The 15,429-nt window shown below is 36.3% G+C and overlaps 1 protein-coding gene across 1 annotated transcript; it reads left to right on the forward strand.

Moving 5' to 3' along the window:
- Positions 1-331: 331 nt before the first annotated feature.
- Positions 332-871, forward strand: LOC110778250 (agamous-like MADS-box protein AGL80). Its single transcript, XM_021982824.1, has one exon. The coding sequence runs from the start codon at positions 332-334 to the stop codon at positions 869-871; it is 540 nt and encodes a 179-aa protein (XP_021838516.1).
- Positions 872-15,429: the final 14,558 nt, after the last annotated feature.

Here is a 15,429-nt window from a genome sequence, read left to right on the forward strand (position 1 = left end):
TACCATATTATCTAATATTATCAGACATTTAAGGTAACAATATATCCTTTTCCATAATACAATGATTTGTTCTCAATAAATATAATCATAATTAAGATACATAATTATTTGTTCTCACTACGTAATGTAACATTATCAAAGTGGATTCCAAAATATTATCTAATACTGAAAAATTATAATATTTAATTAACAAAGATAACCTAGCTTGCATAATTTACACCTATAAATACACCTTCCTAAAACCAAAAAAAATCATTCATCCTTCAAACAAACAAAAATTTTACAACTTATAAGAAACTCTTACACCAAAAAAATATTCTTTCGTTCTAAAATGTCTAGAAAGAAGGTTGAACTAGTATACAAAGAAAATGACTCTGCTAGAAGATCCACATTCACAAAAAGAGCACCAGGTTTGATAAAAAAGACACGTGAAATAAGTGTCTTGTGTGATGTAGATGCACTTGCCATCATTTATGGACAAGAAGACCAAACCCCTGTAGTTTGGCCTCCGTCGGAGGAAGACATGCGAAGGATCATATCCAAGTATTTATCAAAGCCGGAAATTTATCAAGCTCAGAAGCGTTTGGATCAACAAGCGTTTTTGGAACAAACTATCAAAAAGAGAACGGAGCAGATGAAGAGAATCCAGAGAAAGAATAGAGAAACTAAAATAGAAGATCTTTTGAATGACATTATTCATGGCAGATCTACGCTTGAGCAAGTCTCGCCTAATGATTTGCGCGACTTGCTATTGGTGTTAGAGGATAAGTCAAGCTCTTTCGCATACCAAATAAGGGTTTTGGCTGAAGGAAATAACAATAATCCACCTCCTCCTAGCACAAATTCCAATAATGCTGATAATCCCATTTAAACCCCTAAAGTTTTATTGGTGATAGATGGGATTAACTCTTTCAGGAGTCAGATTCCGCAACGAAATATGGTGGATGGTTCATCACATGAATAAACATTGTTTTAATTAATGAAGCTTTGTTGGGTGTGGGATGCTTTAAGTCCTCAAATTCTCACACTCCATTTTCTCTTATTATGCATTTTTTTTTTTGTAACGTGGTTATTTCTTTTTCATATATACAATTCCAACATTTAATGAGCAATTTATTGCAACTTGTATTATTTTGACTTGTTTTGTTAGTGGAAATCTATTTTCTTCCTAAACTGTGATATTAGCTCTAGATATACACCTATGAGATACATATATGATCATTCTAAAATGAAGTTGGTTAATGTTTCAAATATTTAGTAAGAGAAAACCTGATTTTTTTTTATTTACTGATGTCAAGCGGCCACAAAAGATAACTATGTTAATGGTTTCGATCTTAAACTACATCTAGTGTAATTTGATACTTAAAAAAGTAATAATAAAATAATCCTATAATTTAATGTATATAAATACGTACTTATATAGTACAGAATAAAGTATGAATTATGTAATAACCCTGATTTGTCTCTTTTTTATTATCAATTACTTATAAAACCTCTTGGTAGAAATAAAAGAAAATAAATAATATACTTCTAGGAAATAAATTTTATCTTCTGTAATTAGGCATCTACATATTTCAAAATCTATGCACGAAAGCCATTTGAAAAATATTACATAAAGTTATGAAAATTTTAGATATTTTGGGTGGAAACCAAAGTACTCCGTGTTTATCTTAATCGAGGCAATATGACAATGGATGGGAAAAATTGTAAATAAGGAAAAACATCACTAATTAATTAAAAATGAAAACAATAAAAAAAAGTTTGTATAAAAAAAGACTAAAGTAGTAAAAATTATAAAAATAATAATAGTAGTAATAATACTAAATAAAAACGTGTTACCCTTAAAATTGAAAGAAATAATAAAAAAAAATTGTGTAAGAGAAATCAAAAGGGATTAGTAAGGATATGTTAGTCTTTTACATCGGGACACTACACAACAAAAAATTATACCATTAACAACGGGAAATTCCGTTGTTAAAAGCCAATAATCGTTGATGAATGATGGGTTTTCCTGTCGCGAACCCATCATAAAAGGGGGTCGTCGTTAATGAAAAATCGCGTTGTTAACCCGTCGTAAAATACATTTGCGACGGTTGTTCCTGTCTTTGTTTGGTTATTAGCCCCATCGCAAAATCTTTTGCGACGGGATTTTTAACCCGTCGTAATTAGGTTGTCGTTTTGTTTAAGATTGTCAGTCAGTTAAGTAAACCCATTAAAAGAGATAATGCAACATGTAGTAGAGATAAATTGCAATATGCTAGAGTTATGGTTGATGTAACTCTGTCACAGGAACTGCCTGATGTGATCTCTTTTCGAAATGAATTGGGGATTATGACTCAAGTTGCTGTGCATTATGAATGGAGGCCAACTGTTTGTGGAAGGTGTAAACTCATTGGTCATGGTGAGGATCAGTGTAGGAAAGGCAAGCCAAGAAGGGTTTGGGTTAGGAAGAATGTTCCATCAGTTCAGGATAGGAGGGAAGAGGTGGTGAGTGAACCTCTTGTGGATCCAGAGGGGTTTCAAAGAGCTCTTAGGCCAATAAGGGTTAGGAGTACTCCTGTGCAACCAACTCAGATCAATAATGGCTTCCATGTACTGGATAGTGATGTGCAGGATGTTAGGTTATGATACATATGACAATTCATAAATCATGCGGAAAAACCATAAAGCCAGGAAAGCATATTATTTACACATAATCATTTAGCATAGTTTAGATGCATACACTTTGTTGCGTGCCTTCCCTAGCTGCGCCCGAACCGAACAAGTCTTTAGGACTCCAAATGTCGTCCCTCCGTAGATAGTCCACAGCACGTCCGGATCCGCCTTAAGCTTGACCAACTAGGATCGCCCTTAAGGTACTTAGAATTTTTGGCTATTGTAGGCAATTGTATGACTGAATTTTTGCTCTCAAAAATCACTTTGAATACTTGAATTGTGTATATAAATAATGACCCCTAGGCCCTTATTTATAGAGGTATGGAAAAGGAATTGTAATCCTACTAGGATGTGGATTTGTTAATTAGAACTTTATTAGGACTCTAAATAACAAAACAAATCTAATAGGATTAGGATTTTAATCTTCGCACGAATCCTAATAGGATTAGGATTTCCCGCACACGCATCGTACAAGCCGTGCACCCGCGCAGGCCTTGCGGCCCACGACAAGTGCACAGCCCATGTGTGGTGCTGCGCGCGCGCGCGCCCTTGGCTTGGCCTGGCCTTGCGCTGGGCCTGGTCGAGGCGTGCGTTGCTGCGTGCGGCTCGCTGGGCGATGGCCTGGCTTCGTGCTGGGCCTTCGTCTAGCGGGCCTCGTCCGACACTAATTCGTACGATACGCTTCCGATTAAATTCCCGATTCCGAAATTCATTTCCGATACGAACAACATTTAATATTTCCGATTCCGGAATTAATTTCCGTTTCGAACAAATATTTAATATTTCCGTTTCCGGAATTATTTTCCGATTCCGATAATATTTCCGATTCTGACAAATTTCCCTTTCCGGCAATATTTCCGATTCCGGCAATATTTCCATTTCCAATAATATTTTCCGATACGTACCATGTTTCCGTTTCCGGCAACATCTACGACTTGGATAATATTTATATTTCCGATACGATCCATATTTTCGTTTCCGGCAATATCATCGTTTCCGGAGTATTCATTTCTTGCCTGTGACGATCTCAGCTCCCACTGAAACCAAGATCCGTCGATTCCGAATATCCATAGATGGAGTATTTAATGCCATTAAATACTTGATCCGTTTACGTACTATTTGTGTGACCCTACGGGTTCAGTCAAGAGTAAGCTGTGGATTAATATCATTAATTCCACTTGAACTGAAGCGGCCTCTAGCTAGGCATTCAGCTCACTTGATCTCACTGAATTATTAACTTGTTAATTAATACTGAACCGCATTTATTAGACTTAACATAGAATGCATACTTGGACCAAGGGCATTATTTCCTTCAGTCTCCCACTTGTCCTTAGGGACAAGTGTGCATTTCCTAATTCCTTTGTCGCTCGATGCTTGCTCTTGAACATAAGGTAAGAGTTGTCATCCTTATTATGTCCAGAGGTGTTCCTCGGTTTCAGAGTTCAACTGATCAAATATACAGATAATCATAGCCTATGATTCATCCGAGCACGGCCATGCATTTCACAGTTTCTAGCTGTCCGAGTGGCCTTGTACAACTTTTAAGCATCTCATCCCGATTTATGGGAGGACAATCCCAATCTTGCGATCTTGAGATTAGACTTCGTTTGATAGGTGATTACCAGAGCGTTGCCTTTATAGCCTCCTTTTACGGTGCGACGGTTGGTCAACGTCAAAGCAACCAGTTCTCAAACAAGTAATCTCAAATCACTCAGGTATTGAGGATTTAGTGTCTAATAATTTTAATGAAATTTACTTATGACAGATTTTCATATCTTACAGTAAAGTTTCATAGGTCTTGTCCGATACTAGTCTTCCCAAAGTAAGTATCTATGCAAATGATTATGATATTGCCATGTCCACATAGTTCAAGAAACAGAACTACTAGTCATCTTGCATTCTAATCGTCTAACGTTTTCTATGCGTCCAATTTTATAGAAAACTCCGACTAGGGACCATTTTCAACCTTTGACATTCAAGTTCACTTGATAGACATTTCTTAGTCACAGGACTGGTCCTGACAGTCTATTTTGAATATATCGTCAAATTGAAGGGACTCATCATTTAATAAACCACAAATTAAATGGAAAAATGAATTCTTTTCATTTATTGTGAATGGTTAACCAATAATGTTTTACAAAGATTTAAACTCTAAAACTTTAAAACATTAAACAGGGATATCAAAGCCATTCTCCAATATGCTTGATTCCCAAAGCTGCAGTGTGCGAGTTGTGCTTCGCCTGCGGCAGAGGTTTAGTCAATGGATCTGATATGTTGTCATCAGTTCCAATCTTGTTTATCTCGACTTCTTTTCTTTCAACGAACTCTCGTAGAAGGTGAAATCTACGAAGTACATGCTTGACTCTCTGGTGGTGTCTAGGCTCCTTTGCCTGTGCAATAGCTCCGTTATTATCACAATACAGGGCTATTGGTCCTTTAATGGAGGGGACTACACCAAGTTCACCTATGAACTTCCTTAGCCATATAGCTTCCTTTGCTGCTTCATGTGCAGCAATGTACTCCGCTTCAGTTGTAGAATCCGCAATGGTGCTTTGCTTAGCACTTTTCCAGCTTACTGCACCTCCGTTGAGGCAGAAGACAAACCCAGACTGTGATCTGAAATCATCTTTGTCGGTTTGGAAACTTGCGTCCGTATAGCCTTTAACAATTAATTCATCATCTCCACCATAGACCAGGAAGTCATCTTTGTGCCTTTTCAGGTACTTCAGAATATTCTTGGCAGCAGTCCAATGCGCCTCTCCTGGGTCTGACTGGTATCTGCTCGTAGCACTGAGTGCGTACGCAACATCCGGGCGTGTACATATCATAGCATACATTATTGAACCAATCAATGATGCATATGGAATCCCATTCATTCGTCTACGCTCATCAAGTGTTTTTGGGCACTGAGTCTTGCTTAGAGTTATTCCATGAGACATGGGTAGGTAGCCTCGCTTGGAGTCTGCCATCTTGAACCTATCAAGCTCCTTATTGATATAAGTGCTTTGACTAAGTCCAATCATCTTTTTAGATCTATCTCTGTAAATCTTGATGCCCAATATGTACTGTGCTTCTCCTAGATCTTTCATCGAAAAGCATTTCCCAAGCCAAATCTTGATAGAGTTCAACATAGGAATGTCATTTCCGATAAGTAATAGGTCGTCGACATATAATACTAGGAAAGAAATTTTGCTCCCACTGACCTTCTTGTATACACAAGATTCGTCTGCGTTCTTGATGAAACCAAAGTCACTGACTGCTTCATCAAAACGTATATTCCAGCTCCTGGATGCCTGCTTCAATCCGTAGATTGACTTCTTTAGCTTGCGTACCTTTTTAGCATTCTTTGGATCCTCAAAACCTTCAGGCTGTGTCATAAACACAGTTTCTGTTAAAACGCCGTTTAAGAAAGCAGTTTTGACATCCATCTGCCATATTTCGTAATCGTAATATGCAGCGATTGCTAACATTATCCGAATAGACTTTAGCATTGCAACTGGTGAAAAGGTTTCATCGTAATCCACACCGTGGACTTGCCTGTAACCTTTTGCAACCAATCTAGCTTTGAAAACTTCAAGTTTCCCATCCTTGTCCTTTTTCAGTTTGAAAACCCATTTGCTTCCAATGGCTTGGTAGCCATCTGGCAAATCGACCAAATCCCATACTTGGTTTTCAGACATGGAGTCTAATTCAGATTGCATGGCTTCTTGCCATTGCTTGGAGCTAGGGCTCGTCATAGCTTGTTTGTAAGTCGCAGGTTCATCACTTTCAAGTAATAGAACGTCATAGCTCTCGTTCGTCAAAATACCTAAGTACCTTTCCGGTTGAGATCTATATCTTTACGATCTACGCGGGGTAACATTTCTAGATTGACCATGATTCTCACCAGATTCTTCTAAAGATCTCTGAGTTTCATCCTGAATGTCATCTTGAGCATTCTCTAGAGTTTGTTGTTCGACTCGAATTTCTCCGAGGTCTACTTTTCTCCCACTTGTCATTTTGGAAATGTGATCTTTCTCCAAAAAGACACCATCTCGAGCAACAAATACCTTGTTCTCAGATGTATTGTAGAAGTAATACCCCTTTGTTTCCTTTGGATAGCCCACAAGGATACATTTGTCAGATTTTGGATGAAGTTTGTCTGAAATTAATCGTTTGACGTATACTTCACATCCCCAAATCTTAAGAAAAGACACATTTGGAGGCTTTCCAAACCATAACTCATATGGAGTCTTTTCGACAGCTTTAGACGGAGCTCTATTTATAGTGAGTGCAGCTGTATTTAGTGCATGTCCCCAAAATTCTAATGGAAGTTTGGCCTGACCCATCATTGACCTGACCATGTCTAGCAAGGTTCTGTTCCTCCGTTCCGACACACCGTTCCATTGTGGTGTTCCAGGAGGAGTCAATTCTGATAGAATTCCACATTCTTTCAGATGGTCATCAAATTCATAGCTCAGATATTCACCGCCTCTGTCAGACCGCAGTGCCTTAATCTTCTTGCCTAATTGATTCTCTACTTCACTCTGAAATTCCTTGAATTTGTCAAAGGATTCAGACTTATGCTTCATTAGGTAGACATAACCATATCTACTGAAGTCATCAGTGAAAGTGATAAAGTAGCTGAAACCACCTCTAGCATTTGTACTCATTGGTCCACATACATCTGTATGGATTAAACCCAATAGTTCATTTGCTCTTTCTCCAACTTTAGAGAAAGGTTGCTTTGTCATTTTGCCAAGTAAACATGATTCGCATTTACCATAATCCTCTAAGTCAAATGGTTCTAGAATTCCTTCCTTTTGAAGTCTTTCTAAGCGTTTCAAGTTTATATGGCCTAATCGACAATGCCACAGATAGGTGAGATCTGAATCATCCTTTTTGGCCTTTTTGGTATTTATGTTATATACTTGTTTGTCGTGATCTAATAAATAAAGTCCATTGACTAATCTAGCAGATCCATAAAACATCTCTTTAAAATAAAACGAACAACTATTGTCTTTTATTAAAAAGGAAAATCCCTTAGCATCTAAGCAAGAAACTGAAATGATGTTTTTAGTAAGACTTGGAACATGGAAACACTCTTCCAGTTCTAAAACTAGCCCGGAGGGCAACGACAAATAATAAGTTCCTACAGCTAATGCAGCAATCCGTGCTCCATTTCCCACTCGTAGGTCGACTTCACCCTTGCTTAACTTTCTACTTCTTCTTAGTCCCTGTGGATTGGAACATAAGTGTGAGCCACAACCTGTATCTAATACCCAAGAAGTTGAATTAGCAAGTATACAGTCTATAACGAAAATACCTGAAGATGGAACGACTGTTCCGTTCTTCTGATCTTCCTTTAGCTTTGGACATTCTCTTTTGTAATGGCCTATTCCATCACAATAAAGACAGCTTGATGTGGACTTGTCCTGCTTTGATTTAGCATTGCCCTTGGACTTTCCACTTTTCTTGAACGGTCTCCTTCTAGCCTTGAGTAAATCTTTGGCTTCACAGTCCAGTATTATCTCAGCCTTTCTGACAAGGTGAACAAATTCTGCAACTGTTTCTTCTCTTGGTTCACTTAGGTATAGTTGCTTGAAGCGACCAAACCCACTGTGTAGTGAATTGAGCAAGATAGAGACTGCCATCCTTTCGCTTACTGGTGTTCCTAGTAGACTTAGGCGATCAAAGTATGAACGCATAAGATCCACATGGAACCTCAGTGGGACGCCTACCCTTTGTTTAGTGCGAAGGAGCTGAACATGTGTTTCTTGGACTTCCATCCTATAACACCTGTTGGGAGAACTAACCTTTAGACCAGACATTGATTCAATCAACTCATGGACGTTCAGGTCCCTGTCCTCCGTGCTTCCACGACAGATATCCCTCAGATTCTTGATGAGCGTAAAAGGTTCATAGGTTACAAACCTTCTAGCCCAATCATCAGGGATATTGTTCAGCATGAGACTCATAACCTTTTTGAGATCCGCATCCCAGGCGAAAAATCTCTCAGGGGTCATGTCTCTGGCATAGTAGCTTGGCATGGGATGTGATAGTACATACTCAAGTCCATTGAGTTTGACTATTTCAACTAGCTTAGCTTCCCATTCAAGAAAATTTGCCAGGTTCAGCTTGACCATAAGCTTAGAACCCATGATGATGTTTTGATTGTTGTTTGCCATAGTTAAAACTACAATTGAAAAGAATAAACAAATAAATAACCATTCACAGTTTCTCTTAATAAACTTAAATTCTAGCATACATGCATAATTCAATGTTCATTAAGCATTTTATTCAAGTTATGTGTTCCGGCAGGTGTGAATAAAATGATTCCAAGATCCTAAAATCATTGAAGAACTAAGCACAGTTTGTCGACTTAGTCCTAAAACATCTTAGGTAAGCAAAAGCCTTTTGCTAATAGTCTAGAAACTATTTTTGGTTGATAGGTACGTCTAAGAACTTATTAGGTAAACCTATCGATTTTTCCACGACATAAAAGGACTCCTTACTTATATCGTTGAGTTTCACCAAAACTAACATGTACTCACAATTATTTGTGTACCTTGTGTAATAGCGCAATTTTTTCCAGGTGTTTTTAATTAGAGGCTAATTACATTTTATTATCTTAAAATAGATTAAAACAGTTTTAATAAAAGATGAGTATTATTATTGTATTTTATCTTTTCAATATGTAAGAGAGGAAAATCTATTTTTTTTTTAATTTTATTTTAAATGTAAAATTACAATTTTGCCCTTGGTGAGAAAAATAAAATAATTTCATATGCCTTGCTCTTCCATGCTATGTGTCACTCATGGGAGTTGCCACACACAAATATTGGTGTCATTTTCTTGTTAATTCTTCACAATTGAGTGGCAAGTAAGGTAGAAAATAAATTTGTTTAATGGTTTCTCCTAGGTGGAAACACTCACAACCCAAAAATCTCTCTCCTCTAGCTTGATTATCTGCTGCTGCTTCTGTTTCGTTCGTTTTCTACAACACGAGTTCGGATTTTTCCAATTGTTTCTTCAGGAAAGTTGTAGCCCTTGAAAAGCTAATCAATTTAGCCTCAAGAATTACTCAATTTGGAGTTGTATTGTGGGAGATACGCCCTCTTCTTGTCACTGCTGCTGCAGTTGTTGTTTTCAGAACTAGCTTCTGTTTGTGATGTTTTGAAGATCTTACGCTAATTTTTCCATTCTTGTTTCTAAACAAAAATTTTAGATATCTTTGCGTAGATGAATTTAGGCTCAAACGTCACTCAATTTGGAGCTGTATTTTAGGAGATATGCTCTTCTGAAATCAGTCGCTGCTGCTGGCTACAAGTTGTTGTTGATACCTCAATTTATTGTTGTTGCGGCCTTGTTGTTGTTGATCTTTCCTCTAAGTTCCCAACTCTGATTTGATTAGCGAAGTAGAACCCTTGTTAAGATAATATATGGAGCTTATTAAAGAGTTGAGTTCATGCATATATTATGAAGATTGAACTATGGATGTATAATTGGGAGTTCAAGCAAAGGAGTGATGGGTATCATGAAATTGGTGTTGATGATCGGATTATGAACCTGAGATCGTACTCTTGGAGTATTATTGTCGTATGCTTAAGGTACACATTGTCCATCCACCTTTGTAAAATTTATGACTTGTGTTTCCAAGATTTTAAGAATTTTGTGAATTATGTGATTTACACTTAAGAATAAGACCTTTGAATTAATTTCAAGTGTTACGTTATTATGATTTGGAAATTGTGATTTCGTAAAAATATGTGGGATCTTTATATTATTAGAATTTCAAGGAACTCAATGTTTTTTTTTGTTTTGAATCGAAATATTTTGATTGATTTGAACATGAGACTTGTGACCATGCGGTTGTGAGATTTGTGAGTTTGATGGTGAGACTTGTGAAAGTTGGTCGTGTGTTTGGGTATACGATTGATGTTAGATTTTGTTACAAATAGTTATGCCTACATAAGAATGATATGGGTTGTGAAGATATTAGTCTTTTGCAATATGGAAAGCCATGGGCAAGCCTATGCTAGTGTGATTATAATGTTGGTATGATTGATAAATATTGTTTGAGCATCTTTCTAAGTATTCGAGCTATGGTGTGATAAACTTTGAAATAACCTACGGAGTACATGATTAGAAAAATATGAGTGTGACTAATATATATTAACCTCTGTTGGGATTAATAAGGTTTAGCAAGAACTATTGATTGATTCATAAGCGGCAAATATATTTCCTTTGCAATTGTACTCTTTTGCTTTTCTTGAACTATTATTTGAGCCATATAATTTTATAATAAGATTTACAAATTATTTTTATGAGATTATTATTTTCTTTATTTATGTTCTGATTAAGTTATCGCTAAACTGGTTTCACCAATATACCAGTTATTGTATGATTTTAGTTCGAATATGACGAAAATGATTGGTTACAACGAAAAACACTTTTGAAATAAGTTTTATGATTTGGATAATCATAGGAAGTAAACTAATTGATCATCTAGAATCTAGTTTTTGAACTACTCAATATATTATGTATTTTAATTAATTACTTGATTTTCCGAATTATGAAGCATGGCCTATACTTAGGAAGTTATCCTTTATCGAGTTGGGAAGCTAAACATGTTATTAAATTATTTCGTTTGAGACCTTTACATGGTTTTCTATAAAGAGTATGTTTGAAATTGAAAGACCAAGATTATTCTTGAAAAAGATAAAATAATATAAATAATTTATATTTCAATACGATTAAATTGTGGATTTATATATCGTTTTATACTTTAACCCTAATGAGAATTACTTATAAGATCTATGTTACAGTGTTGAGAACGTAACCGTGTGCGACTGAGCATGAAGTCAAGTTTGACTAGAACGGATTGAGCTATTAAGCTTGTTTGGGGTATAGTATTTTATTGAGAAGCCAGATTCATTTAGGACTACTTATAAGTGATCAGACTTTATGAAGATTATGCAATTAAAGGATATGAGCTTATTATGCTATTGCGATTATAAGCTAATGGTTTAGAGGTGTGATCTTTTTGTTATAACCAAATTGATTGAGCAATTGTGTACTTCAAATTAAGGGTTCTATGGATTAATAGTGAGTTTGGAAATTTGAGCTGAAGAGTATGATTTGTGATAAGCTTAAGAAATTTGAATTGCCCTAAAGTTTAATTCGTACTCAGGTGCGGTTAAGAGTGTAGAAATTTATATAATATTATGTTTTAAATTGTTTTTCAAAGCATCACGTATACGAAATTTGTGAAAAGTTATGAGTAATTCATTTTGATCTTTAAGCGAATATATTGAATTTTGTATAAGTATGGTTTGTGCCAAGATTTTTTAATTGTGTTTAATTCAGATGTGATTTGGTTTATGATACAAGCCTTTGAAGAATTATATATATATATATTGCTTAAATTTGTTAAATTAGTTTTCAAATGTGTTTTAGTGGGGAAGAAGTCGTTATCAACGGCCATGAACAACACTTGTGTATTTGTGTGTGATCTGTGTAAATGCACATCTGTGCATCTGTGTAAATGTACATATGTACAATCTGTGTGGGGACATGTCCTAAAAGTCTTGCAAGCATGTGTGAAAAGGTGGGTGACGACCCCTAAAAGTTTGGAGACAGTGGTTGTTCAACCCATCTCTATTCGTGTTCTCTTCCCCTAGTTAGTTTATAAGTTTTAAAGACGAACATGTTAGAATTTGCTGGAATAAGCAAATATTGTGAAAGAATAAGTATGTTTATGTGTTTTGAAATATCAAACATATATTGCTTGCGAAATTCGAAGCGTGATTTTGATACGTTATTTATCATTTATAAGAAGTATTTTTGGAAAATTTATAGTTTTGGAGTATCAATAACTTATAGTTACTCTTTTGAAAAGTTTATACTAGTATTATGATACAATTTCAAAAATAAATTATCGAGATCGATACGAATCGAAGTTCCAATGGCTTTGAGAGAATATATATATGTGTATTGGTATGAGAGATTCAGTATGGAGAATCATTAGTGGCTATTATGTTCGAGATGTGTTTGTACTTAGCTTATGTTCGTCATTAAAATCATGAGAGACGAATTGTGAATCCATGATGGATACTTTTCCGGTATGTGTTAAGGTTTGATTATGTTGAATTGTGGATTTGAAGACTTCTTATGCTATGAACATCTTTTGAACACCTAGTGAATAAGTCTGAAACCTTTGCTTAATTTAGTTAATCAATCACGAATACTACAGTTATGATTAAAGATTTTATGTGAAATGATTTAAGTTCTTGCAAATTTGAAATATGATTTTTGATCGGATCAAATCGATTTTACCTTACAAATAAATAACTCACGAAATTATGTTTTAAGCCACTAAAATGAGTTTCAGGTTGGGCAATGTGTACTCAGTTTCCCTGACTTTGTTCTTTGAACCTGTCCTGGTGGGGGCAGATTCCTATTCGTGATTTTGCAGGTTTAGTTAATGCTGGAAGTTGAATCAGGGATCGCGAATGCAAAAAGCGATATATGCTAGCTGAATTTCATATATAAGGTTGTAATAGTTTTTGTGTGAATACTCTTAAGCTAAATATGAAGAGTTATTGAATCTCATGGATTAGTTCCTTGTTGGTTAAGAGCTAAGTTTGATTAATACTATTAAGTAATTTTACTTAGCAGCTCGTTAAGAGCGGGCTGTTACACCTTGCCCCTTTAGGACCAATAAGTAACACCTCGCTGAGCGAAAACTATTACTAGATTGATGTAAAGGATATCCAAGCAAGTGTATATTTTGGCATGACACCTTTTAACTCAATTTTTAAGTTTGGAACTTAAGGCTCTTACTATGTTGGTTAGATTTTAAGTGAACTAAAATCCTTAATCATGCAACATAATCAAGCTTTTGATCTCATGCATTTTAAGACATATTTAAAAGCAATAAATAACTTAAAACATGCATAAGATAAATGTGATCTAGTATGGCCCGACTTCATCTTGAAGCTTTAACTTCAAAGTCCGTCTTGAAAATCTCCGTGGGAGGCACCATTTTCTTCAAATAGGATAAGCTATAATTAAAACTAATTACAACTATTTGATGGTACTCAGACCATATTTGAATTGAAAAACAACTTTGGTACTTTAGACCAATTACATTCAAATTAATGGTACGCAGACCATATTTTCTATCCTATTTGGGCCATACTAGTCACTTCATAACCTGCAAAACAGTACATATACAATATATACCATTCACCCATTCATTATCATGAATGGCCCACATAGCTGGTTAGTAAAACACATTATGCATCACATAAACATTTGCAGCAATTAATCAAGGGCACCAATAATCTACAAATTATTCAGTCCTTATTAATTCTAATCAAGTTGTTTTAACCTTAAGGATTTGTAGACCTAATCAAGAGTTTATGACTAAAAAGGGCTCCCACTTAAACCAATAAATTCATATGCTTTACTAATTTTAAACATAAAAACGTATTTCTAGTCTAACCGGAAACATACAAATTTAATTAAAATTTAAAGCTCATATAAATTTATAATTGAATCCAAAAGTTTAATTTAATTTCAGTCGTATTTAAATTAATTCATGATTTTAATTTTAGTAAAATAATTAGAATAAATAAAATTTATTATAATTACAATATTCAAAATTAAAATCCAAGAAAATTATTTAAATTATTAATTTTTAAATTAATTAAAATTACGTAAACTGAAAATTTCAAATTAAAATTTCAAAACGATCTAATCGCAACGCAACAATCCCACGCAACGCACGCCCATGGGCCACACGCACACAGCCATCGCTGGCCATGTGCGCGCAGCCCATGCGCTGCGTCGCATCGCTGCTGCTCACCATCGCAAGGCATCACGCGAGCTGGTGCTCGCTGCGCGCGCCAGCGCTCGATGCACGCGAGCCATCGCTCGCTGCGCGCCCCAGCGCTCGATTCATGCGAGCCATCGCTCGCTGCGCTCGCTTGCCAGCGCTCGATCCATGCGAGCCATCGCTCGCTGCGCGCCTGCCTTTCTCGCACGCGAGCTTGCGCTCATCGCACGAGGCAGCGGCATGCGAGCTGGCGCTCACTGCGCGCGAGCCATCGACGCTGTGCGTAGCGCTCGTGGCACGCGAGCTTGCGCTCGCTGCGCGCGAGGCTCCGCATGCTTGCGCGAGGCAGTGCGCGCTGTGGCGCAGCACGCTTGCTGCCCACACGCGACTGCTCGTGCCTTGCTCTCACCCTTGCCCACACGCCCATGGCTCACAGCCCACGACACAAGGCATGGCTGCTGCCTTGTGCTCGTGCACCATGCCCTTGCTCGCTGCATTCGTACCGCATGGGCGACGAGCTCCCTTGCTCATCGTCGCATGCCCGCACTATACAACACCCCTTAAGGGTAACACGTAGCGCCATTGCTTTGTGCGTGCAAGTTATATGAGCGAGTCGCATAAAAATTAAAAATTTATATTCAAAATTAATGACAAATTAATAAATAATATTAATTTCATAATTTTAGGGCGAAAAATCGAAAATTTATTATTTAATTGATTTCCGATTAACATGGATTCAAGTCTAGGTCATAAAAATTTAAAATTTAACATAAATTTACAATTTTTATGGTGGTTTTTAATCATAGGTATCTAATCAAATTATAACTAATTATGAAAATCAAATTAATTCTAAATTATTCCAATTTTCAACAAATTAATCATAATTACAAATTAGATTGCATAATTAACAAGGCTAGGCATTCAAACTTGTTAAACATACAGTAGGTCAATCA

The sequence above is a fragment of the Spinacia oleracea genome, chromosome 3, assembly GCF_020520425.1.
Source record: "Spinacia oleracea cultivar Varoflay chromosome 3, BTI_SOV_V1, whole genome shotgun sequence".
Lineage (NCBI taxonomy): Eukaryota > Viridiplantae > Streptophyta > Magnoliopsida > Caryophyllales > Amaranthaceae > Spinacia > Spinacia oleracea.

Bases quoted from the DNA above. Each gene is read 5' to 3' on its own strand.
- LOC110778250 (XM_021982824.1), top strand. From the start codon at position 332: ATGTCTAGAAAGAAGGTTGAACTAGTATACAAAGAAAATGACTCTGCT.